Below are 27,919 nucleotides of genomic sequence, written 5' to 3'. Positions count from 1 at the left end.
GACACACAACATTCTAACTTGGTAAGCAATCGCCGTTCCTTCACTGCCATTGGGTCAAAATCCTGGAATTCCCTCCCTTACAGCATTCTGGGTATACCGACACCACATAAATTGCAGTTGTTCAAGAAGTTGGCTCACCGCCACCTTCTCGAGCAATTAGAAATGGGCAACAAATACTGGCCTTGCCAGCGATGCTTACATCCCATGAACAAACTTTTTAAAAGCATGTTATTAATGAATTTCTAATATTTTAGAAAACCTAGTTCATAATGTGTAGGAAATTTAATTGAATGTTACCTTCACAAATTTTACTGCAGAATAATAAATCCAGGTGATACAATTTGAGTCTCCACTGCCAGGGCCTGATCTTTCCGGAACATTCCATCTGTAGATCTTGACCTGACCTAGAATAATAAAAAGTTACACTCATTTGAAATGAGAAGTACAAAATGGTAAAAAGAAACACTGAAAAAGATGCAGAATGCTTCACGTAAGATAAAATACTTTCTTGCACAGATTCCTTGCATAAATTGCGCTCTATGATAGCAAATACACCAGTGAAAATCAAACCTCCCTAAAATTAAGGGTTCAAATAGCCAGGCTTACCAGTAAAAATTATTAAATTAAGATAGAAGAAGGAAATCAGAACATCCTCACCCGAATGGTAATAGGGTTTTGGCATAATGTGACGGGAAAACTAACTGAAGCAACAACGTAGCTTAAACTTTTAAAAGGCAATTGGAGAGACAGTTGTGGTGGGTTTGATCTATGAGAAAGGAACTAGGAGGTTCCCTCTAGCTTAATAATTATTTCCTATTCTTAAAAATTCTTATATTCTTATTAATGGGTAAAATTTAGCTACAACGATATTTTGAGAACATTGCGACAAACTATATTTCATGCACTGCTGTGAATGACCTCACGTGTCACTTACACATTTTGCAGTCATGAACAGAGGATGTTCTGATTTCCTTCTTCTATCTTAATTTAATAATTTTTACTGGTAAACCTGGCTATTTGAACCCTTAATTTTAGGGAGGTTTGATTTTCACTGGCGTATTTGCTATCATAGAGTGCAATCTATGCAAGGAATCTGTACAAGAAAGTATTTTATCTTACGTGAAGCATTCAATTAACTTATAAAATGTATACCCTCAAAATTCACCACTTTGGATGTACAATGTAAGCAGTTACTTCTAGATATGTGATTTTGAGGGGAATAAATTTTAAACTGAAGTTAGTGAATAAGCAGAACTGTGTTGCACAACTCACCTGGCTTGGTAACTGGTACTTTGAGGTGTTTACCACTGTTTACCTCCTCAACACCATGTGGGTGTATGGAGTAAGGTTGGGAAGCTAAGTTCTTAAATATGACCATGATAACGTCACCAACTTCTGCTCGAATAATTGGACCTAAGTGCATAAGATTATACAAAATTACAATTAGTTATAACCAGACAGCTGCAAGTAAAACACACAAGGCAGATCTTCTGTAAACTAAATCTAAACCCACTTCCTATCAGCGTGACTCACGCTGGGTGGTGGGACGGCTGAACACGCATGATCTTCCGCTTTTCAGCTTATTGCTTATGCATCAGTGAAGAACTTGGCGAATCTCGTGGTGGGGCAGGCAGGGATTCGCCCACCCTGCTGTTACCTCATGGGGTCGAAAGTCCTGGCACCTGGACAGACATTCACTCACTGCAGGCCAGGTGTTCTGTTGAACAGGGAATCCATGGCGCCAAGGAGTACCAACTGTCAGCACCACGTTTCAGTGAAGCTTCCCTGGGAGATCCTCTTCCAGGCCGTCCAGGAAAGGCAAGAGGTCCTCTTTCCTTGGGATGGGAGCCAAAGATCCTCCCATCTGGCCATGCTGGCCTGGGAGGAGATTGCTGGGGAGGTTAGCACCTGTAACAAACAAAAAAAGACCAGCCTGCAGTGCAGGAAAAGGATGAATGATCTAATGTGCTTCGCCAGGCTACGTGAAACTTCTACTCACTGAAAACACACACTCTCATAAGGATATCAGGCGGTCTAAGGGTTAGAGCCCATAGGGGTCTCACACACGACCAGCAGATGCGGCATGCCACTGAATGACCGCCAGCCACCTTAAGCTCACCGTCTCATGTAATATCCTGCACAAACAGTGTCTTAATCCCTTACTTGGGAGGGCTCAGCAGACATGACAAGGCTGCATGCTTTTGAACGACTCTTTCGTCCACAGTGCTCACAGCCAATCCATCTGTCTTTATGCAGGACAAGATCTCCCTCTCCCACAATGAAAGGGACAGAGCCAAGACTGGAGGGGGAATCCCGGAGTTGAGGATACTCTCACCATTTGAGGGACAGGCAGCAGACCGGCTGGGAAATACAGGGATTGTTTCTGCGCAGAAGGCAAGATCAGCTTCCCCAATAAGCCAGTGAAGGAGCACTCAGCACATATTGGCTATATGCAGACAATGACTATGAGCGATCTTTATTCTATTAGCCTGCTGGTCAATTGCTAATTCTCTCTTCTCTCTATTCCAGGTACCAGCAAGAAAACAGGGAGGACGTCCTCCAACAGATAAGTCAGCCCCCCCCGACCACCTTGGAGGAAGAAGCAGAACTACCCTCTGATGAAGAACTGGCACTGTGTTTGCCTGTACCCTCCAACAGCGCAGATACATACACCTCGGTGGGTTCTTGTTCTAGAGTACGTTTTGGTTCATAGTCCAGTGATCACCTCACCAACAGCAGGCGAAGGCAGTGGCAGCCAAGGTCTCTGACACTCAAAAGCACTGCTGGAGACCAGGCCCCTGTTGAGACCGAGTCTGATGATGAGACTCTGGGATGTTGGAGATGCAAAGACAGGCAGGGGAACAGCAGGCAGAGCTGTCAGAGGCCGTCACCAAACTGGAACAAAGGGTGGAGGAGTCTGTCCGCATTTTGTCTGATGTCGTAGCTCCAGCATGTGAGCACAACAAAGGCTCCATGAGAAGGGTGGAAGCTGCCTTGGAAACCCATGTTCAGCAGTTTCTGCCAGATTTGTGCTCAGATCTGCACACCATGGCTCTAGCTATGGGTGCGCTCTAGCAGTGGCTAGGAGAGAGGGTACCTCGACCTCCCTCCTCAAGGAGTCAGGGAGGGGCTGCCAGGTACCTCAAAGGAGGAGGAGTGCCAGCCACCCCTGGGGCATCCAACTAGGACACTAGGACAGTGCCCTGCCTCTCCAACTCCCCTCTGCCAGTGACACCATCAACTCCAACTGATCAGGATGAAAAGGGTGCACCTGCCCCTGAAGAGGAGAGGCTTAGCAGGCCGGGGCCGTCATGGCCTTGGGTCACCACAGGACACCTGCCGAAGTCATCTCAGACAACAGGGTATAGCAGTCCGCAGACTGTCTCCATTTTTGCTGCAGATCTCGAGGGCTGCACCTAGACGTAGCGGTGGGGGTAGAAAATGAAGAAGTTTTGAATGCACACAGGTGGCATGGGTGTTCACTCATTGTATGTACTTTTCACCTCTGTAAATATATTTTGCATTAATCCTTCTCCATGTCTCAGGGATTCAATTGGTATTCAATGTGATTCAATGACCCGCGTTCATTCAAGGGTGAAAAATATACCTCCCCCCACCTCCCCATGAACTCCCTTCTGGATCTTCAGTTGTATTGATTTTCACACAATCTCACCATAGTGAGTAGCCCTTATTTCCACATCTGTAACATCAGCAAAAGCACATCATATGTGACAATGATGGCTGGCTAATACACCTGTCACCCTTAAATCTCAGGCAGACATTATTTGGGCTCAGGAGAATTGCTAATCAAAGTTAGTAATTATCCTGCTGCTGTCACAGTCTGTTGTTTGTGGATGGCATAATTATTTGTCGCAACTAATATTATAATTGCTTATCTAATGTGTACTTTGCAATAGCATTTACTTTATGAGAGTGAGAACTTGGAAGAAGTAGTATCAAACGTCAAGCACCACAGGCTTTCATGCCTCTCTGAAGTTTGTTGTCATCTCCGAAGTTAAGACTGAAAGTCATTCCAGGTTAACTCCTACTCTCCCCATGCATGACGCTGGACTAAAATCAATCAGGAAAATTATAAATGTCTGCAAGAAGGGTTACAGTGGGTGATGTCAGAGGTGTGTGCTGATCTTGATGAAGCTGTCTTCTTAACTGTGAGGATGGTTGCTTAGCAATGCTTATTGTGAGCCTTGCTTAATGGCACAGCACACAACTTAATGTGGAATTCATTGCATGACAGTGCACTCACTGATTTAGGGTATATAGAAAGGATTGGCCTTTGTGAGATGGACTATGTCGAGGACTGCAACGCTCTGAAAGTGATGCTTTTGTACATCTCCTAACTCCTCAGCAGGGTGCATGAAGGGAAGAAGTTGTCTTTTGACTGTTGTGCCAACACTGACTGGTCCACGTTTCTCCCTAATGCAAAGGGAATCCAGGACAGAAACTTGACAGGCTTCCGATGATTGCAGGGCCCTGAGTGTTTATAAATAACCAAAGCATTGTCCTCTCTGTGAGGACAACGCAAACAAACCTCACAGGTTACAGGTCAGTGTGTCCCGATGTGCAAAGGGCTATTGGGGCTCAGCAGCAAGATGATGCTTCTGAATTATGCATTCATGAGAGCTGGTGATAGGAGAAATGGAGTTCCCCCGATGCTGTTCCCTCTTGAGACATCCAAGCGCAAACCATTGAAGAATGTTATTGTTAGGGTAGGAGGTGACCAATGATGCTTCCGTGATCATAGTGAGATTTCTGATCTTTCCTGAGAGGTTCATGCAGAGAATGAAAGTGGTGTTGCATCCCGTGCATCAAAGGCTGAAGAAAACTTCGATTGTGAAAATGAGACCTCACCTTATTCCTCCTGGAATCTTGTAGCTATGAGGTTGTCACGGGCACATCTGCCGCTTCATGTCCATGCAATGGCTTCATCACATGGCTCATCTGAATCCTCGTCCTCTTCAGAGTCATCTCCTTCCACATCCTCCTCGTCCAAGGAGACGTCTAACTTCTCAATGTCTCCCTCTGGCAACACATCCCCCCTTTGCAGCACTAGCTTGTGCAGGGCGCAGCAAGCAATGAAGGTGCATGACACACTCTGTGGAGAGTATTGGAGAGTCCCACCTGACCAAACCAAACATCAGAAATGCGTCTTCAGGGGGCTATTAATTGGCTCTATTAAGGACCTTGTGGCAGAATGTTCTGCATTGTATCTCTCTTCGGATGAACTCTGTGGCTGACGGGCATCATTAGACATGTCTTCTGGGGTGTTCTTTGTCATCGAGGAGCCAATCTTCTAAGCGCTAAGGTCCATCAAAGATCTGAAGCACCTGCAAGTGACTCAAAATATAAGTATCGCGAGAGCTCCCTGGGTATCTAGCACAAACATGCTGGCTCTGCTTTCTGTAATCACAGATTAGCTGGACATTGAGAAATTGAAATCCTTTTCTATATTAATGAATCTCACAGGCTGCTGCCAGGGAGCTCTCAAGGCCACATGTATGCAGTCGATGGCAACCTGTACTTGCATTAAACCTGAGATCGCAGTGAATCTCACAGGTCTAGCAACCTGGCTTGCATCATTCATGTCATCCATTATTGCACATAATGGTGAGCTTTACTGAAAAGGGCATCAGTCCCCTCCCTAATGCATTTGTGCATCGCCAATTGTGAGATTCTGCAAAGGTCCCTCATGCAGCCCTGGAAGGATCCACTGGCAAAAAAGCTTAGTGCAGCGGTTACCTCCAAAGCAACTGGCATGGGATACCCTCCAAGTCCTTGCAGCATGAGTTCCTCGTGCAGAAGGTGGCAGATGTGAGCTACCACATCCCTAGGCACACGAAGGTACCTCTGGGACTCTCTTTCGCTCATCTCCATGTATGATCTCCATCTTCTGTAGACACTTAGTCATGTTAAATATCTTTGTGGATCTTGCCCCTCCTCGGGAGCATCTGTGACCTCCTGGGGTCCCACTGACTCTTGCTCCTCAGGGCAATGGTCCTTCCGGGACTGTGACAATTGGCAATGGGCCCTTCTTCTTAGTCTAATTACAGCTATCAACAAAGCAGCGTTGCCTGCAGCCTGCATTCTCCACTCCTCTGTGTATCTGTGAATAGATACAATTGAGCAATCAAGGGTAGTTCCCCTTGAATGGTCTCCCTTCATCTCAAAGGCTGGAATCTGGTCTGTAGCCATTCACATGCCCGCAGTCTGTACATGGCATCCCCAGGCCACCCCTTGCAGGCTGATGGATTCTCGCCTGAATGGGCACCATTAGTCAAGTAGCAAAGCTCATTCACTGTGCATTAGACCCTCGAGTCCAGTACTCAGCTGAGCCATGCTCTCCATGGCTTGAGCAGGACATTTATAGGGTGTCCTTTCAATCGGCCAAACATTGTTGTGCTGAACTACTCGCACACGCCCTCAGACCCCTCCCCTATCAAATTTTTCAAGCCTGTTTTCCCAACTGTGCCATTCATCGGTGATTGCGAACATGGTGCTCATCACTTGTGGAAGTGGGACCAGTTTCCAACCTTCCACATCACCCACTGAGTTCCTCCCATCCTTCTCCCTAGTTATCACCTCCTAAATCCCATTCTTCCTGTCACTACTCAGCCTCCCTGTTACCCTTGACCCCATCATTATTCACGTCGATGTTCCTGTTCTCCCACCTGAACCCTTCAATGTTGATGCCTCATGCCATTTGTCCACCTGACCCCTCCCCTTCTCGAGGCTGCATGCACACTCACTTTTTGGGACACCCCCCCACCCCACCAGTCATCGACATAAAGAATCCAGACGCCTCCCTTGAATGTTATTGTGCCCTCTGTTCCATGATACCATGACTTGAATCCCTAATACCAAATTCCTCAGGTGACTGACAAGCCCTGTGCACCATTCTATGCACGACTGCCACTGCCCAGAGAGGCCCTCCCCACCCAAAGCAGGGACCAAGACATGCATACAGCTCTCTAACCTTGCCTGTAAGCCCCAGGACAGTCTTTGAAATATACCCCCAACAGTGTGGCCTTAGCCCCAGGACAGCCTCAGAACGCTCCACGGACAGTCTTTTAACCTTTTCTCTGGGCAGTCTTTCACTTTTTCATGGACAGTCTTTTAACTCTTGTCCCCTGACAGTCTTTCTTGCTTCCACTCTGTTCCTTGCCTCCTCCCCCAAATCCTGTCTCCATCCCACCACTCCCCTTTCGTGATCCCCCATAGTCCTGCCTCCTTCTTACCCCTCCCCGCTGGTTGTGCCTCCCGTGCCCAGCCTTGATGCAGCTTGTGCTACAGGCGCTTGATATTTAGCAGTTATGGTGATCAAGGAAGGCAAAAGCAGCATCTACTGACCTCCAAGTCATGGATGAAGTGAAGCTCGCCAGGTACGCGCCACTAGATACAGCCGTAAAACAGACCATTCTAATTATCCACTGGCAGGGCACTTAATTTAGAGGGGGAATGTGCTTTCAGCAAGTTTGCCTTTTAATAAGCATTCATAAGATGCAAATGAATGCAAATATGGCTCCCCACATAACTCAGTTGGAAACTTGGCCTGCCTTTAACATGCCATCAAACTCAGGAGAACAAAATTCCAAACTAATTTCCCATCGGCGGGAAACGGACTTTTTCATTCATGCCAAAGTTAGTGCCCCCGCCCACCATGATTCCTGCCACTGGAGGGGGTGGAAAATTCCACCCAATGTGAGTCATTTTACAAAAGACAATCGAAGGTTCAGAAGGCACTTTTGAAAATATGAACAAGAAGAAGGTATCTTATGGTGAATCTTCTACTCCTTCTCTACATGTCTGACTGTGAGTGAATGAGAACTTGCAGAAGAATGGATTGGGTAGGAAAAGTATTGTGGTATTGCCTGTACTTTTCTGTTAAGTTGTAGGTGGTATTCAACACAATGATGCCAAGATGACTTCAATTGGGATTCATGCTTGTTACAGGGCCTTGTGAAAAGCTTTGACTGCCTCTATACCTTGGCTGTCCTGGAGCTGTTAGTTAACTTCCTTCAATATTATTAATAATTTGGTAGTACAGAACTTGAGTATTGCTGAAAAAAGAGACATGCTGTTGAAGCTTTTACTCTTGCACTCATCAGGACAGTTGGGGACAATGGGGACAGCCATTCCCTGGATCATTTCCCATGGCAATGCCTTGACCAATCAGACCTGACCTGCCTGGTTTGAGCTTGAACAAAAGCTTGTCACTTAACTGTTCCCTGTTGCATTCTCCATGGAAATGCCTCTACCAATCAGAGTCCACTTGCCAACCAATCAGCACTCTCTTCTCATGCAGAATAAATTGTTGTTCCCATTACTATTGGTATTCTTGCAAGCCCTGATGAGTACAAGATGAAAACCTTCGACAGCATGTCTTTTTTCAGCAATAGTCTTTCAATATTGAATTGCTGTGTAGGGCTTTCTGGAATTAGTTCCTTCCACTAATTGTGAAACATGGCCTTCATGGGCCTGATTCCCCTGGGGTCAAAAAGCTGGGTCTTCCTTTGCTAGATTTCAACTACATTTCAATTTAATTGTCTTTCAGGACTTAGTGCTGTGTGGCACTGGACTTTGCTCCCTCCCAGCAGTAATCTCCTCATTGAGGGCACTAATAGCTCTAGGAGACCACCCTAAATACGTAACAAAGATTTCTGGACAGAAACCTGCACTGGTTCTTGATGGTGTCACATTGTTAACAGAAATGCTATTATGGAGGGATCTTAATCCCAAAAGACAGGCAGGTTTGGGATAGATGGGAGGCTAAGATGTTAAAAATCTGAATTTCAACCCAGCCTGAGCACTTTTAACAGAGGTCAGACTCGCTCACAGGAGGAGGGTTGGCAATTTAAATATTATGATGAGGCTGCATGCCTCATATTTACCCACCATTTCAAATTAACCTGTGGCTGGCTGGGTTTCTCAGGCCGTGGAAAACCTGACAGCTAAAGGAAGGCAAGGGCTGTTGGATTCAGGAGGTAACTTTACATTTACCTTCTGGATCCAGTGTACCTGCCTCGCTAATGCAACCATTCCCCATGCACCCCCCACAACCCTTTCACTATGGATGGACATCACCCAGCCCTTCCAATCACCCTACGACCTTCCCCCAAGGCCTCCAACATTCTCATCAGAGATCCCCTTCCTCAGTCCTCCAATCCTCACTCCCCGGGCATCCCTGGCCTCTGTTTCTTCAAGCCCCTGATCTCTGAATCCCCGCACCCTGGGATCAGAGCCCCCGACCTCCAGGGTCCTGGGTGAGATCTTCCCCCTTCCTCTCACCAACCCCAACTGGTCTAGCTGCTTTTTCTCCAGCATTCCCAGCCTGACTGGAAGCCAAACCTATTGATTAGGCTGACTTCCGAATGTCAGTGACATCACACACATGCTGTGGAGATAGTGTGAGGGAAAACACTGACTTGCAAGTTTCTTGCACACTCCCATGCCACGCCCCAGGGGGTCCAGAAGCTAAAACTCCCCCTATGTTTCCACTTCAGCAGTTAAATGGCCGAGGAGGAAAATATAGGCCTGAGCAGGGTTTATGAGCACCATTTTTAATGAGGCACCTACCTGTATATGTAGAAGTTTGGGGGGGCAGGGTGGGGTGGGCATTGACTTAAATCAATTAGTTTCATTTTGTTATAATGGATCTATAGGTTAAATTGTATTCCATTTTACATGTTGACACTGCAATTATTATATAAGTATTAAACCACCAAAATAATATTTTCATTTTAAATCTATGAGAAGTACATTTGTGCAATATCCAGATTAATGATTATCAGAAAGCTCCTCTGGATTGTCATTCTAAAGACTGCACAATGCCATATCTAGAGGCAGTTAATATTTGTGAAATAGCTTTTTATTAATTACCGAGTATTTCCAAATGCTGTTCTTCTGGTAGCCTCATTTTCTGTGCGGTAAAAGTTCCATCTGTAAACTCCCTGTAAACAACCTTTTTGTACTTTGACCCGATTTTACCTTGCCCTGTACCAACAAACACATGGCCATAACTAGAAAAACACAAAAGTTGACAATTAGCAAATGTTTCTTTGGCTACATTCAAAATTTAATCTACTGCACAGTTTATTTCTGAAGGCTAAAAATACATTTTCAAGTTATTTCATTTAGTATTTAGAACAGTGTTCAGTAAACAGTTTTCAGAAATATTACAACTTCATAGAGTCAGAAAAATGTTCCTACACCACCAAGAAATATTTATAAATGCAGAAGTCTCTGTATACAACTAATGTATTGATAATTATAAATTAGGAATGACATTATTGGAAACATTACATGTTAAGTGTTGGGGCAATGTCTAGGTCCACCTCTCAAGCACAAACCCCAACTCCATTCCCACCACATATCATCTTCAGCTTCTTCATCAATGACCTTTGTTCCATCATAATGTGAATGGGGATGTTCGATGATTGCACAATGTTCAGTACAGAAATGAATATTGCTGAAAAGAGAGGCATGTTACTGAAGCTTTTCATCTTGCACTCATCAGGACACATGCAAAAATGCCAAATTTCGGATGATCACAACAATTTATACTATAGCAAAAAAGAGGTGCTGATTCATACATTCAAACATAGTGGACACTCTCTGCAAACAAAAATATATTCAAGCCTCACAGCTTTTTTGAATTACCTAGAATCTTGGGTAGCCTATAGCTCCATGACTTTCTCCATGGCAACGTCCCAGCCAATCATGGTCAACTTGCCAATGAATCAGCATCCCTTTCACCTTTAGTATAAATTACTGTGCTCATTTGAAATTTGGCATTCTTGCCTTTGTCCTGATGACTACAAGACAGAAAGCTTCAGCAACATCTTAGCAATATTCAATGTTCAGCACCATTCATAACTCCTCAGATAATGAAGCAGTCCGTATTTTGTATTTATTATGAGAAGGGTATGTATGCTGAAGTTAGAAGTAAAGAGTCCACTACCACTCTTAGAGATTTTAAATATTAAATTAAAACATTTATCAACAAAAAAGAAAACTTAAACACACAAGATTACAGTTACACAGTTAAATTTAGTCTTACATTTCCCAAAAGATTTCTACTTAACTAGACTCCCAAATAAACACCCTATTCTAGACAACAGTCCAAGTAGACTCTTAATCTATAAAACATCCAGTAATATTACGCCAAGGCACCCACTGTTGCTATAAGGGAGGTATTTCACAGCTTCTCTCTCCCTCTTACTCGCTAATGGAACTCCAAAGTTTTTAACAAAATCTTGCTACCTGGAACAAGCAAGCACTTCTCTGAGGTGGGTTAGAGGCTGCTTCTTCACAAGTCTGTCTTCACACAGTCCACTTTTCAAGATCTCACATGGGGACTCAGATACAGCTTTCAATCTTTCCTTAAATATAATTCTCCCCTTTGGTTTCTAAATCCCATTGTTTCAACCTTGCTTTGGAAGTTACTTTTCTCAGAATATAAAAATCTTTCATGTTGTCCTTGTGGCCAGCACTTGCAGAAAAAATAAACTTAATAACCTTGTCTTATTTATCTATGATTTTGTGAGTTGTAAAACATCCTGTCATGTCCCTTTGAAATTCAAACAGCTAACAATTCACTTATTACTTATCTCCTAATGCAAATTGCAATTCATGCTGTATCTACTGGGACCTCACCTTAGCTCACCCATTTCCATTTCAAAATGCCAGTTTTTACGCTAATCTCTTTGATGATTTAAACCTTGCCATCTGACTGTCTTCAATTTAATTAAATTAGTCACACTCAAGCCTGCTTTAAAGTATCCAATGGTAATATTAGAGAAGAAATTTCCTTTACAGCTGATAAGTGGCAAGTAACATTCGTGCCACACAAGTGTCAGGAATGGCCATCTCCAACAAGAGATAATCCAACCATCTCCCCATGACATTCAATGGCGTTACCATTGCTGAATCCCCCAGTACCAACATGCTGGGGCTTATCATTAACCAGAAACTGAACTAACTGGCCATATAAATACTGTGGCTACAAGAGAAGGTCAGAGGTTGGGAAGTTGGAGGCACGTAACTCACCTCCTGACTCCCAAAGCCTGTCCACCATCCAGAAGGTGTGAGTTAGGAATGTGACAGAATACTCTCCATTAGACTGGATGAGGGCAGCTCCAACAACACTCAAGAAGCTTAACACCATCAAGGACAAAGCAACCAGCCTGATTGGAACCACATCCACAAACTTAAACATTCACTCCCTCCCTCGACATGCAATGGCAGCAGTGTGTACCATCTACAAGATGCACTGCAGGGACTCACCAAGGCTCCTTCAATAGCACCTTCCAAACTGCAACCTCTACCTAGATGGCCAAGAGCAAAAGATACAACATCACCTGCAAGTTCCCCTCCAAGCCACACCCAATCCCAACTTGGAACTATATTGCAGTCCCTTCACTATCACAGGATCAAAATCCTAGAACTCCCATCCCAGCAGCATTGTGGGTGTACCTACAGCAGATGGACTGCAGCGGTTCAAGAAGGTGGCTCACAGCAATCTCTTCAAGGGCAATTAGGGATGCGCAATAAATGCTGGCCTTGCCAATGATGCTCACATTCATGAAAGAATATTTTAAAAAGGGCTGCCTATCTGATATAAACTCATCAATGAACCAGAACTTCTGATTGATTTGGCAAGATCACAACCACTTTGTTCACCAAATTGTCTAAGGAGTTAAAATATGTAACCCCCGAAAATGAGTGTGGGGATTGCAGTATGTGATTAACACATAGACATCCACTGCACTGCAGGCAGTAAATTAAATGATCTGTCTGCTATTTGACTGATCATTGTGTGCAGTCACTACGAACTGCAATGTTCATTTACTGATCAAGAGAGGACCTGAAATCATGAGTGTCCAGTGCTTCCAGTGTCCAGTATAATGTGGATAAATGTGAGGTTATTCACTTTGGTAGCAAAAACAGGAAGGCAGATTATTATCTGAATGGCTATAAATTGAGAGAGGGGAGTGTGCAATGAAACCTGGGTGTCCTCATACACCAGTTGTTGAAGGTAAGCATGCAGGTGTAGCAGGTAGTAAAGAAGGCAAATGGTATGTTGGCCTTCATAGTGACAGGATTTGAGTACAGGAGCAGGGATGCCTTACTGCAATTGTACAGGGCCTTGGTGAGACCACACCTGGAACATTGTGTGCAATTTTTGTCTCCTTCTCTGAGGAAGGATGTTCTTGCTATAGAGGGAGTTGCAGCGAAGGTTTACCAGACTGATTCCTGGGATGGTGGGAAAGACATATGAGGAGAGATTGAGTCAGTTAGGATTATATTCGCTGGAGTTCAGAAGAATGAGGGGGGAATCTCATTGAAACCTATAAAATTCTAACAGGGCTAGACAGGGTAGATGCAGGAAGGATGTTCCTGATGTGAGGGAGTCCAGAACCAGGGGTCACAGTCTGAGGATACGGGGTAGACTATTTAGGACTAAGATGAGGAGAAATTTCTTCACCCAGACAGTGGTGAGCCTGTGGAATTCGGTACCACAAAAAGTAGTTGAGGCCAAAACATTGCATGTTTTCAAGAAGGAGTTAGATATAGCTCTTGGGGCGAAAGGGATCAAAGGATATGGGGAGAAAGTGGGAGCAGGCTATTGAGTTGGATGATCAGCCATGATCATAATGAATGGCGGAGCAGGCTCGAGGGGCCGAATGGCCTACTCCTGCTCCTATTTTCTATGTTTCTTAAAGGTAACCTCCACCTCTTAAAGGGGAGGTGGACTGTGGCTGTAAGAAGTGGTTGGGAGTCATTTGTGAAGTGAACCTGGAAAATATTTTGAAGAATGTCATAGAGCATGTACCAAGATTTTCTATTGCTGCACTGGAGGCCTTGGTGCAGGAGGTGGAGAGGCAAAGGGCATCTTCTATTTTCAGGGGGTCAGGAGACTCTTAAGACATATTATGAGGAGACCATTGGAGGAAAGTGATGGATGGTAATGCCAGTGTATCCCTAAGAACCTTGATACAGTATAAGAAGAAGTCTAATGATCTGATGAGTGGTCAAGGGGTGTTCAATCTTCAAATGCCATATTCTACCTGCTGCACCCGTAGCCTCATCAACTGTTGAATTCATTACACCCTCATATCTTCAGCTTCTTCATCAATGATCTTCCTTCCATCATAACAGCAATTATCTTTATCAATCTGTGCTTCATTCAATTCACATGCTTTATCTCACACTCGTACACTGTTACAAGCCTTGTACCCACAGTCCACTCAGTGGCAGCTATACAACATCACCTAAACATATTGCGGAGGGAGGGGGGACACTGAGACACTTCCCTCTTTCTTGCAGAATATGATGCACAACAGGAAGAGACTGGAGGAGGACAAGCACTTATGCACATTTTAGCCCCCCACCCCTCCCCTTCTGCACCCCTCACCATGAAGAAGACAGTACTGGCCATCATAGAAGGGGCATTACAAAGGCCGTGGCCACTAGTTTCACAGGATAGGGTGATGATGAGAGTCTATGCATGCCCAATCCCCCTTATTTCTCCCTCATCCCACAACCTCTTCTGACTCACAAGCTGCAGAGAGTGAAATTTATTATTTCAGGGGGTGTGGGCATCGTGAGTATACACTTCCCGCTCTGCCCTGTCCCCTCAGCATAACCTAACTCTTGTCCCTTTTCATTACAGATATCCCAGAACTGGAACCTTACCAGACAGAGGAAAAAGACAATAATGATGATGAGACATTGTCACTCGATCTTCCTGTTGTTAGGAAATAGAGACAGTTTAAGTAAGTTTTATTTGTATTTTTTGAGTGTTAGGAATGAGTTTTAGCTTTAAAATTTAAGTTTGATTTATATGTCTGTATCTGTGAGTTAAGAAAGGTCAGATAGAGTTTTAGTTTCACTTTAAAAAGGTGCTTGCATTTCTAATGTGGGGTTTTATGACTCCGCAAGAGAAGGTAAACATACAAGGGTAGAAGAATTGGATTGTTGCCTAGCAGGTCCCTCCCATAGACACACACAGGAAGAGACAATAGTTTATTTTGGAAGCTGTTGGAGTTCAGTTGGTTTGAAGACAGCTGTGAAGCAGAAGCAACCAAGAATGGGACAGATAGCAAGTCTCAAGCTAAAGAAAGACCCCAAAATCCAGGGAAGTGGAAGAGGGGGAAGTCCAAAGCAGACCTTCTAGTCAAAGGAAGAACAGGAACCTGGAAAGGTCCTGTTAATGAAGTTAAGAGTGAGGGGCAGAGAGAAAAGCTCCAAGCTTCAGATTTAAAGAGTCAAAATCTGCAGAAAGCATATTTAAAGCGAGAACAGCTTGCTAGAGGCAAGAAGGTCTAAAGAGACAACTGCAGGTCTGTAACTCTTTGCTATGGGCATGTGAAGCAGTGTGTACTGTTGACAGCTGAGTCAGTGAAACAGAAAGCATGGAAGACAGCTTGAATGCATGCGGTGAATCAAGGAGAGGAACATTGGAAGGAGAGTTTGAAACCCTGGAGGTGAACCCTTGCAGAAGGCGTCTGAGAGAAAGCGTCTGTTTGGGAGAAGATTCCAAGGTGAGTTCTTGGAGAGTGGGGATTGGAAACCATTGTGTGAAAGACAGAGTGCAGTGGGACTGGTTGGCTCACAGTGTGACAAGCGTCTGGGGGGGGAGTTAAGGAGAGATCCATAGCATCTGGTTGAGGTGGCATCTGTCACTTGGTTTCAGAGTGTGGTGTGCCTGACCACAGGGAGCCTATTGGTTTACAAGGGCTGTGCACTTACTGTGAACATTAAAGTGTAAGATAGCTTTTGTAACTTGTGTTATCCTTATAAATCTGTATATATCTGTAATGCTATAGTTGTGGGTGAAGGAGTATTGTAATATAGCTCATCTTTTCTTGTTGAATAAACATTTTACTCTTTTGCTAAAAGTTCATCAGCTGACTCCTGTGACTCTGTTCAGTAGCTACTCTCCACATATTCTAAAGAAAGTTAGGATCTATCAAGCTGGGTTCCAGTCTGGGATCAGGCTTGTCTAGGGGTAACCTCAGCTGGGGATTATAACACTGTTGCAGCTACCAGTTCAGAGAATGACACTGCGTGTACATTAGAGATAGGATAGAGGAGGGATCTGCATGCGGTGAGGCACCAGGATCAATATGCAGGATTGAGGGTGGAAAGGTCTATGCAGGAGGATGAAGTTGCACCCTAGATCTGCTCTAGAAATCTCAGATGATGGTTTTGATCAGTCAGGCTACAGGAGAGGTTTGTTGAGTGCATTCAACCAAATGCTTGGTGAACTGGGGAGCCTGCTAGAAACTTTGCTCATGCTGCCACAGAGCATGGAAGAGTCCAACACCAGACTATTGCAAGGATTTGTGTAGAACTTTGAGCTCATCCCATTGACTGTAGAATGGCTGGTTGCTACGATCAGCATAGCTGTGGAACCTGCCATCACAGGGCACCTAATAACTGAGGTCCCAACTTTCATTGCAGCACAAACAGCTTCTGTTTCCACGGAAACTTGGACTGGTTTCTTTGCAGCTCAGGCTACTGCAATGGAAGGTCAGGCTGCTGCCATTATGGATGCGGATGTCAGGAGCTTCTAGGGTATCACAGCAATGCAGCAATCTGTTCTCCAGATCACCAGGATTGTGAGACGCAGGAGAATGGCAATGGCTCACTGGAACAGCAACCTGCTCAAGATGACAGCTTTCCTGTTCCTACCCCTGCCACTCCATCAGTACCATCAAGGTTGCTAGTCAGCCAGACTGACAGCTGCATCCCTGCTGAGATTGCCCAGGCTGAAACTGGGTCCTTAGGCCCAGAGATGCTTGAGATCATTCACCTAGGTCACATGTAGTTTCCCCAATTGAAGCTTAGGAGCCTTGCACCTACGATTCCCCAATCACTGGGCTAACAGCTCATGGCAGCACTAGGACAGGCAAAGGCACACTGAAGACAAGCACTAAGAAAATGCACAAGGGTCATTAGCTCCACTTTATGTATATCAATTAATGATACACTTGATAAATTTGGATTTGATCTTGCATTTGTTGCTAGGTTTTGTGTTTCCAGTGAACTGAGGGAGGCATCAATAAGTGTTGGCAGAAAAAGGATAATGAGTGGAATTTTGCAGTCCCTGCTGGCGGGTTTGAAGGCAGGGGGCTTATAAAATGCCTGCTCACCACCTACCACCCACGCCTGACTTGTCTCCCATTTTACTGGGGGCAGAGGTATCGGGCAGCCCACCTGCCCTTGGGACTATTGAGGCCCTTAAGTGGCCATTGCCTCACCCCACCCCCACCGCTATTTTATCCATGGCAGGGGAAGGCCCACACCATGGGTAGCCTGGCTGCTTTAGCCGTGTGGGCTGTTGTCAGGAAAGGGGTGGTTACCTCCTTTGGGATGCCCTTGTGCCTATCAGAGGCACTCCAACTCCCAAGATCATTGAGGACAAGAGGGCACAGACTGGCAAAAGGAGCAAAAGTAATATGAGAGAGAACTTCTTCATACAGAGAATGATTAAGGTCTGGAAGGCTCAATCGAAGCATTCAAAAGGGAATTAGACTGTTACCTGAAAAGAAAGAATGTACAGGGTTACGGGAAGAAGGCAGGAAAATGGCACCAAGTTGATCTTTTGGAGAGCTGGCACAAACACAATGGACTCCTTCTGTGCTGTAACAATTCTGTGATTCGAGGTAACAGCTTATGTCACCACCTAACAGCCAGATTGTCCAGTACTAGTATCCATTGCACAGAATACTGTCACAAAGCCGATTCCTGCTCTGCTGAGTACTGTGTCACGTGTAATATGCCCATGAACGTATGAAGATGGTCATTTTACTTCTAAAAGAAAGAACATGACATATGGACAATTCACCTTGACCCAAGATGGAGCCCAGTGGGCCCAGTGACTTTTGTAATTTCTAACTCTGTCTGTGGAAAGTCATTAAAACATAAATGTCTGTGGGTGGAGGACCCTCTACTGAGAAGACATTCAAGGACCAGCCAGGGGCAGGTCAGTCTGGGGCAAACAGCACAAAGCGGAAAATGTATCCCAGCACTTCTCCCCATCTGTAACAACTGCCAAGTTTCTCCTGAGCAGTCCAAGCAGCAGTCGCATTATCTGAAGACAGCGATGGTCTGTATTATGCCGTTCTTTGTGGTCACACAGCTCTCATTGTAGTCCTGCTAAGCACATGTGCATGGTTCCAGGTCATATCATGTCATAAGGGGATAACCCTTGTTGTCCAGTAGTCTGACCTTGTGTTAGTTGGAATACAGATCACTCAGAGGACCATCACATACTGAAAAAATCATAAATATTGCCAGGTTAACAGGAATTCAACTGACTGTTGTGCTGTCTGTGGTCTGCACGCCAGCTGCACATTGAAAAAGTGGAAACCCTCTCTCTTTATTAAGATTATAGAAGTTAGTTGAAGAACACATAAGGCATTTATTCATTCTTTCCCAGGATGTGGCCACTGCTGACCAATTAGCAGTTATTGCCCATCCCTAATTACCCTTGAGAAGGTGGTAGTGAGTTGCCTCTCTGAACCGCTGCAGTGTAGGTACACCCACAATGCTGTTAGGAAGGGTGTTTCAGGATTTTGACCCAGTAGCTGTGAAGGAACAGCAATATAGTTCCAATACAGGATGGTATGTAGCTTGGAGGGGAACTTGCAGGTGGTGGTGTTCCAATGCATCTGCTGCCCTTGTCCTTCTAGATAGCAGAGGTCCCAAATCTGGAAGGCACTGTTGAAGCAGTGCACCCTGTAGATGATAGACACTGTGCATCCTGTAGGTGATACACACTGTGCTTCCTGTAGGTGATATACACTGCTGCCACTGTGCATCAGTGGTGGATGGAATGAATGTTTAAGATGGTGGACAGGGTGCCAATCAAGCGGGCTGCTTTGTCCTGGGTGGTATTGAGTGTCTTGTTGTTGGAGCTGCACTCATCCAGGCAAGTAGAGGGTATTCTGTCACACACCTGACTTGTACCTTGTAGATGATAGACAGGCTTTGTGGAGTCAGGAGACGATTTACCTGCCACAAAATTCCCAACCTCTCACCTGTTCTTGTAGCCACAATATTTATATGGCTGGTCCAGTTCAGTTTCTGGTCAAAGGTAACCCCCAGGATGTTGATATTGGGGGATTCAGCAATGATAATGCCATTAAATGTCAAGTAGAGATGGTCAGATTATCTCTTGTTGAAGATGTCATTGTCTGGCACTTGTGTGACGCAAATGTTACCTGTCACTTATAAGCTCAAGCCTGAATGTTGTCCAGGTTTGCTGCATATGGACATGGACAATTTCAGTATATGAGCAGTTGCGAATGGTATTGATCATTGTGCAGTCATCAGCAAACATCCCATTTTCTGACCTTATGATGGAGGGAAGGCCACTGATGAAGCTGTTGAAGATGGTTGGGCCTAGGACATTACCCCAAGGAACTCCCGCAGTGATGTCCTGGGACTGAGATGACTAACCTCAAACAACAAAAAACATCTTCCTTTGTGCCAAGTATGACTCCAACCAGTGGAGAGTTTTCCCCCTGATTCCCATTGACTCCAGTTTTGCTAGTGCCACTTGATGCCTCATTAAAATGGTGCCTTGAAGTCAAGCACAGTCACCCCCACTTCACCTCGAGTTCAGCTCTTTTGTCCATGTTTAGACCAAGGCTGAAATGAGGTCAGGAGCTAATGGCCCTGGCAGAACCCAAACTGAGCATCAGTAAGCCGGTTATTGCTGAGTTAAGTGCTGCTTGAAAGCACTGTCAACCACACCTCCCATCACTATATTGATGACTTAGAGTAGACTGATGGAGCAGTAATTGGCCGGGTTGGATTTGTCTTGCTTTTTGGGGACGGGACATGCCTGGTAATTTTCCACATTACCGGGTAGATGCCAATGTTGAAGCTGTATTGGAACATCTTGACTAGGGGTGCAGCTAGTTCTGGAGCACAAGTCTTCAGTACTATTGCTGGAATGTTGTCAGGGCCGGTAACCTTTGCAGTACCCAGTGCCTTCAGTTGTTTCCTAACTTTGAAATGCCCTTTGAAATGGCCTAATAAACCAGTCAGTTGTATCAAACCCCTACAGAAAAATCAATAAGGAATGAAGCAGGACAGATCACCCAGCATCGACAACAGCACAACAGCCATATCGGTCCTGCAAGGTCTTCATTACTAACATGTAGAGGCTTGTGCCAAAATTGGGGGAGCTGTCCCAGAGACTAGTCAAGCAATATCCTGACATACTCATACTCACTGAATCATAGCTTTCAGACAACGCACCAGACACCACCATCATCATCCTCGGGTATGTACTGTCCCACTGGCTGGACAGTCCTACCAAAGCTGGTGGCACAGTGGTATACACTCAGAAGGGAGTTGCCCTGGGATTCCTCAACACTGACTCTAGACCTTTTGAAATCTCTTGGCATCAAGTCAAACGTGTGCAAGGGAACTTCCTGCTGATTGCCACTTAACATGCCCCCTCCCCCACTCTCCTCAGCTGATGAATCAGTACTCTTCCATGTTAAACACCATTGTAATATGCATTTAAGGGATAGCAGGATGGCATCACCAGAGGTAAGTGTGATCCAGTCTCAGTTTCACTTTTGCCTGTGAGCAGAACACAACACAGCTCTGATGTTTTCAAGCTTTCTACCTTTGTAAAAATGTTCTCATGTGCCTAGTCTAAATAAACGAACCCACAATGTGTTTACACAATCCCTTATGAGTGATTGGTCCTTCATATCATTATAAAAACATGATATGGTGTTCAGTGGTGGTCAGACAGTCTGGCAGCAAGATTAAGTACAGGCACAACATGGCCTGAGATTGTGCTACATGGCATGAGATGATCCTTGGTGTTCTGGTTAGACTGAAATGAATTTGCAGCATCAGAAAGTGTTGAAATCACACCATGGTGACTGCACTGAAAAGCTTTGAAGATAGTGCAGGGATAGGGCTCAAATAAAGAACTGGTAAGCAGACAGATCCCTCATGGAGAGATTGCAGTGCATAGCCTGTCAGTCCCTTGAGTGGGATAGTGCATCAAGAGGACCAGCACTGGGTTAGTTCCTACCTACCTACACTTCTTTCAAGTATCTTCACCTTACACTTTGTAACTCTCATCTTTGCCCCTCCATTTGCTGTCACTCCCCACCTTCAAAAGCCTTCTTGAAACGTAACTTTGTAAACAATCACTTGGTCATTTCTTTCGATTCTTCCTCTATTGTTCAGCATCTATTTGCTCTCTGCAAACCATCTTGAAGCATAGGTACAAACAAAATTAAGAAGAATTAGGAGCTGGAGCTGGCCATACAGTCCTCCAAGCCTGCTCTGCTATTCAATAAACCATGGTTAATCTTCTACCTTAACTTCTCTTTCCTTCACCATCGCCTATCACTTGATTTCCTCAGTACCCAAAAATCTTTGGAATTCTTTGCAGTATATTGCAAACACTGAGCATGTTGTTATGTTGTTCTCTCTGCTGCCCTCTCTGTTGGGAAGGTGTAAATAAAGCTAGTTCAGCTGAGCATGTGTCACATTTTTGGAAATGGAAATGGCAGGAAGAGTGTGATGGCTGTCACTTTTAGATCAGTTCAATTGAATAGGGGGTCACGTGATTTGTTCAACCAATGTCTGGCTAGCACGGAGGAATAAATTCTAGGAAGGGGTTTCCTCGGGAAAAAAATGGCTCTATGAGGGGCTGGCTGGATACAAGCAGCCACGGAGCTCTTGTGTAAATAACGTTCATTTTGTTTGACTAAGAAGCCTCCCAGAGGGTATTTCTACAAAGGGATAGCTACAAATTGCAGGGGAATTCTTTTCCTGAGCCGAAAAGTGAGGTCCACTGGATTTCAGCAATATCCAGGTCAAGGCAGCCAAGTTCACAGTCTCAGAGTCAGAAATTTAGATGTTACCACTGCCTTGGTAGCTACCAGCCATTTAAATGTCCCCATTTCCAGTCAAAGTGCTATGCCGATGGGAAAGTAGGCCATATCCAGACAACATGCAGGAGTAGAGGAAACAATAATATTCCAGATTGTGGTAAAGCTCCAGCTAGCAGACATGCACCACATCGAGGTTGTGGTAGATCTAAAGATATTTTAGGTGCCTGGAAGTCCTCAAATGTGCACATAATTGATGTGGAAATGGAAGTTGATGTTATCGAGGAGAAAGATCAAGAGTTGTACTCAGTCAGAGAACAAGAAAAACAGTTTACGGAAAATGAGAGTAATAGGGCTGAAGGTACAATTAAAACGCCCACAGTACAAATGAAAGTCGGAGATTCACAAAATACTTTCATCGTTGATACAACTGCAGGTGGCCATCATTGAACTAACTTTATTTAAATCCCACCAACAAAGAGGGCAGAAGTGAAGGCAGAATAGGAAAATGCCCAGCTCTTACTATATAATACTTCTTCCTTGAAAATTTTCAGTGACTGAGCATCCATAGCTCTCAAAGACTCACGACCCTTTTAATATTTGAGTTCCCTATTTTTCATGAAATAAATTAATGAAAGATTAGTACCACCTTTCTTCTTTGGTTGCATTGTGTCTTTCCAGCTCCCAGCTCCTGTCAGGAGAATAGTCCCACTCAATCTCCACTGCAGCAATGTAGTACGTTCGGATTGTCTGGTACACCTGGCCCGGGATGCTTTTATTGCAGTTTCGAACATGATACATGTGTTTCATTCCACCCATATAGTGATCAGCTGTTCGGCAGATAACCTTAAATGTACCTGAATTAAATATTTTAATTCAAAGTCTTAAATAGTTTAATGGTAACGAACTTTGAAAACAATAGACTTATTAAGCTTTAAAGCTTGAACTGGGGCTGTAGTCCATTTCCCCACTCTCTCATCATTGCACTCAACGGCTGAATTCCCAAAATATCCGTACTGCTTACAATGTTGTCTCAAACACAGCCAAGCCTTCAGCTATATTCTGATCTTAGATTTGAGGGCACATTCCAGAAAATCTGTGCAGAAGGCATCCATGGAACCGTGGAAGTTTACAGTATAAGGGAGAGCCATTCGGTATAACATGCCTTTGCTGGATCTTTGCTAGTGAAATCCAGAACTAATCCCACTGCCCTGCTCTCTCCCCAAAGGGTGTGATTTTTTTTTCTCAGTTTGAAATATTTATCTAATTAACCCTTAAAGTATTAAGTTAAAATGCACAAGTAACTGGATCAACAGCGATTATGTTAGCACTGGAGGCAGAAGGAAGGAGAGAGAAGAGCTCATACCAATATCATCTGGCTGCATGAAGACTGTTGCGGAGGTATGAGGAAACACATTTAATACATCATGGGTGGTCCCCCTCAGGTGGACTGTGTTTCCTTGAAAGTAAATTCCGTGCATGTCGATTTCAGTGCCAAGTCCAATCAAGTGCCACGAAACATTGTCACCCTTGCACATCTCCAGCCCAGGCAAGTTACCAAACATGTAGCCATTAATAGCTAGAAAATGAATATGATAACTGCATTATAACACAGCAAAAATGTTCCATAATATTTGCTACTTTAAACATTTACCATCAAAATCATGAGGGAGAACTCCTTGGAAACAAGCAATCCAGAAATTCTAGGTACTTCCCAAAAACTCACCATTTCCGAAACATATAGCTTCAATAATGTAACCTTGGCTATAAATCTGCTTCACAATATTTTAAAGATTTAGCTGAGAGTCTGAGAAGGCTTGATGCTAAACATGCCCAACCAGTGTTCAGCAGTGAGCTAGTAGAATGCTGAACTATAAAGCCAGATCAGGAGAATATAAAACAAAAACAGAATTACCTGGAAAAACTCAGCAGGTCTGGTAGCATCGGCGGAGAAGAAAAGAGTTGACGTTTCGAGTCCTCATGACCCTTCAGCAGAACTGAGTAAAGTTAGGAGAGGGGTGAAATATAAGCTGGTTTAAGGTGGGGGTGGGGGGGGGAAGAAGTTGAGGGGGGGGTGGTTGTAGGGACAAGCAAGCAGTGATAGGAGCAGATAATCAAAAGATGTCACAGACAAAGGAACAAAGACGTGTAAAAGGTGGTGATATTATCTAAGAGAATGTGCTAATTAAGAATGGATGGCAGGACACTCAAGGTACAGCTCTAGTGGGGGTGGGGTGGAAAGACTGACAGGGCATTACAGTTTTAGATTTAAAAATGATGGAAATAGGTGGGAAAAGAAAAATCTATATAAATTATTGGAAAAAACAAAAGGGAGGGGGAAGAAACGGAAAGGGGGTGGGGATGGGGGAGGGAGTTCAAGATCTAAAGTTGTTGAATTCAATATTCAGTCCGGAAGGCTGTAAAGTGCCTAGTCGGAAGATGAGGTGCTGTTCCTCCAGTTTGCGTTGGGCTTCACTGGAACAATGCAGCAAGCCAAGGACAGATATGTGGGCAAGAGAGCAGGGTGGAGTGTTAAAATGGCAAGCGACAGGGAGGTTTAGGTCTTTCTTGCGGACAGACCGGAGGTGTTCTGCAAAGCTGTCGCCCAGTTTACGTTTGGTCTCTCCAATGTAGAGGAGACCGCATTGGGAGCAACGAATGCAGTAGACTAAGTTAGGGGAAATGCAACTGAAATGCTGCTTCACTTGAAAGGAGTGTTTGGGCCTGTGGACAGTGAGGAGAGAGGAAGTGAAGGGGCAGGTGTTGCATCTTCTGCGTGGGCATGGGGAAGTGCCATAGGTGGGGGTTGAGGAGTAGGGGGTGATGGAGGAGTGGACCAGGGTGTCCTGGAGGGTACGATCCCTACAGAATGCCGCCAGGGGGGGTGAAGGGAAGATGTGTTTGGTGGTGGCATCATGCTGGAGTTGGCGGAAATGGCGGAGGATGATCCTTTGAATGCGGAGGCTGGTGGGGTGATAAGTGAGGACAAGGGGGACCCTATCATGTTTCTGGGAGGGAGGAGAAGGCGTGAGGGTGGATGCGCGGGAGATGGGCCGGACATGGTTGAGGGCCCTGTCAACCACCGTGGGTGGAAAACCTCGGTTAAGGAAGAAGGAGGACATGTCAGAGGAACTGTTTTTGAAGTTAGCATCATCAGAACAGATGCGTCGGAGGTGAAGGAACTGAGAGAATGGGATGGAGTCCTTACAGGAAGCGGGGTGTGAGGAGCTGTAGTCGAGGTAGCTGTGGGAGTCGGTAGGCTTGTAATTGATATTGGTGGACAGTCTATCACCAGAAATTGAGACAGAGAGGTCAAGGAAGGGAAGCGAAGTGTCAGAGATGGACCATGTGAAAATGATGGAGGGGTGGAGATTGGAAGCAAAATTAATAAATTTTTCCAGGTCCCGACGAGAGCATGAAGCAGCACCGAAGTAATCATCGATGTACCGGAGAAAGAGTTGTGGGAGGGGGCCGGAGTAGGACTGGAACAAGGAATGTTCCACATACCCCATAAAGAGACAGGCATAACTGGGGCCCATGCGGGTACCCATAGCCACACCTTTTATTTGGAGGAAGTGAGAGGAGTTAAAGGAGAAATTGTTCAGTGTGAGAACAAGTTCAGCCAGACGGAGGAGAGTAGTGGTGGATGGGGATTGTTCAGGCCTCTGTTCAAGGAAGAAGCTAAGGGCCCTCAGACCATCCTGGTGGGGGATGGAGGTGTAGAGGGATTGGACGTCCATGGTGAAGAGGAAGCGGTTGGGGCCAGGGAACTGGAAATTGTTGATGTGACGTAAGGTGTCAGAGGAATCACGGATGTAGGTGGGAAGGGACTGGACAATATAAGCCTGAGGAGGTCATATAAATTCTGCAGTGCTCTGTTCAGACCACACCATGAGTCGCACGTTCAGATACACAAGAGATAATGAAACATCGGAAACAGTGGAGAGAAGAGCCAGAGGGTTGACCCCCCAGAATGATGAGTGGAAAGAGTGGAGAAATTTTAGCTTTTCATCCTGGAAACGAGGCATCTGGGTGATGATCTTAAGGCTATTGAGAAAATTAAAAAAGATACACCTGGAATGTTATTTTAGAGTAGAAGGGGGCTCTGAAAAAATAAAGACTTGCATTTATAGAGTGCCTTGCACAACTTCAGGACATCTCAAACCACATTATAGTCAAAGAAGAAAAAAACAAAAAGCTAAAAGCTACTGCGGATGCTGGAAATCCAAAACAAAACAAAAACAGAATTACCTGGAAAAACTCAGCAAGTCTGGCATCATCGGCGGAGAAGAAATCAGTCAACGTTTCGAGCCTTCATGGCCCTTCAAAGGCCATGAAGGCTCGAAACGTTGACTGATTTCTTCTCCGCCGATGCTGCCAGACTTGCTGAGTTTTTCCAGGTAATTCTGTTTTTGTTTTGTTATAGTCAAAGAAGTACTTTTGAAGTATAGTTACTGTTCTAACATAGGAAACACAGCAGCCAATGTGCACACAGCAAACCCTCCAAAACAGCAATGTGATAATGATCAGATAATCTGTTTTACAGTCATGCTGATTGAGGGATAAATATGGGCCAGAACACCAGAATAACTTGAAATAGTACCACAGAAACTCTTAGAGGTCAGACGGAGCTTTAGTTGAATGTCTTATCAGAAACACAGCTTCTCACAGAATACTGCACTTGAATGTCAGCTCAGATTTTTGAATCCACAACCCCTGACTCAGAGCAAGAAAGCTACTAACTAAGCCATGGCTGAAACATAGATTTAAACTGGCAAAACTTAATTTTAGGATCATTAGGAAACATTTCAGAAACAAGTGGATGTTATTGTAGTGCAACTTCAGGGTCTTTTTGGTAGATTGAATTTGATAGATGGAAGGTGGGCTGAATGGCCTTCCTCATCTGCCTACTCTGTGATATTGTTTCCTTTTTTCTCTTGCTGCTTGTTTTACAAGTTGAATCCACATAAATAAAATGGGCACTGATTGGATGAAAACCAGCTCAAAGGCTACTATTTCAGCAAATCATGTAATACGTCTAAAGACTGGCTGTGCCTGGTCAGTTTCTAATACATTTCAAAGCACAAGGGACACCACTGTAGAATACATTAGCTACAAAACTCAGGCCTGTAGCACCTGTAGTTTAATAGAAAAATGATGGCAGCAGCCTAAGCCTGCGTGCCACCAAGCTGGACTTGCATGGCAACAAGCTGAGATTTCAAGGTGTAGTCTAAACTTCCACTCAGACTCAGCACTCAGACGTTGAACAGCTTCTCCGTCTGCTGCAAAGGAAGTGCAGGCACCAGCCATGAGATACTGCATCACAGCTGGGGCCACAAGTGTTTTGGTGAAGTTGGTCACCACTTTCACACTGGAAAGGACGGGCTCCAAGGTCCTTGACCATAACCTTCAGACTCTCTGGCATATCTGCCAATGCACCAAGCATCTCTGTGTGCCCATTCAGCAGTGTTCTCCTGTACTCTGCTGTTATGATCCCCGTGAAGACCAACAAACCAAAAGAACTAAGTTTACTGACAGATCCCAATGAGAAAACCAACGGACAAGGTTTCACTTTTTGTAACTTTTACAAACCAAAATCAACATAAACAAAACATGAATTAACAAGCAAATTGTAATCAATATAAGCTATAAATTACACATTACAGAGCAAATACAACAACGATAGATCTCATAGAGTTACTGGGCAGTCCACTGAGCATATATGACACTAATTTCAGCCACAAAGTCCCTCAAAGCTCTGAACTTTCTCTGGTAGAATTCCAGCTGCTTTTCTTCGAGGATTTAGCCTCCACTCCTCAGCCAACAGCAGCACCCAATCAACTCGAGTTCCAGCGGCATGGTCTTCACCACAACGGTGCACTTCTGCTGGGCCTCCTGGATCCAGCTTTCCTTTCTTTTTCTTTTTCAGCTGTGCCACCCTCCTCTTCTTGTTCTCTTAAAAACAGTGGTCACGTGGACCAGTTTACACGACACACCCTGGGTCATTTTGGAAGAGGTGACAT

At 44.7% G+C, this 27,919-nt stretch overlaps 1 protein-coding gene across 1 annotated transcript in view; it reads right to left on the bottom strand.

The window, feature by feature from the left end:
- The window catches only part of LOC144682900 (ferroxidase HEPHL1-like), a 123,938-nt gene that overhangs the window by 30,806 nt on the left and 65,213 nt on the right, over positions 1 to 27,919 (bottom strand). The window contains exons 11-15 of the mRNA XM_078545770.1: positions 23,263 to 23,475; positions 22,546 to 22,753; positions 9,895 to 10,034; positions 1,273 to 1,413; positions 298 to 404 (exon numbers count right to left, since the gene is read on the bottom strand). Of these exons, the coding sequence (XP_078401896.1) occupies positions 298 to 404; positions 1,273 to 1,413; positions 9,895 to 10,034; positions 22,546 to 22,753; positions 23,263 to 23,475 (809 nt within the window). The remainder of the gene's footprint in view (positions 1 to 297; positions 405 to 1,272; positions 1,414 to 9,894; positions 10,035 to 22,545; positions 22,754 to 23,262; positions 23,476 to 27,919) is intronic.

The sequence above is a fragment of the Cetorhinus maximus genome, chromosome 7 (genome assembly GCF_964194155.1).
Source record: "Cetorhinus maximus chromosome 7, sCetMax3.hap1.1, whole genome shotgun sequence".
NCBI classification, from domain to species: Eukaryota; Metazoa; Chordata; class Chondrichthyes; order Lamniformes; family Cetorhinidae; genus Cetorhinus; species Cetorhinus maximus.
Note: the sequence above shows the minus strand (reverse complement) of the source record. Positions and strands in the feature narration are given on the sequence as shown.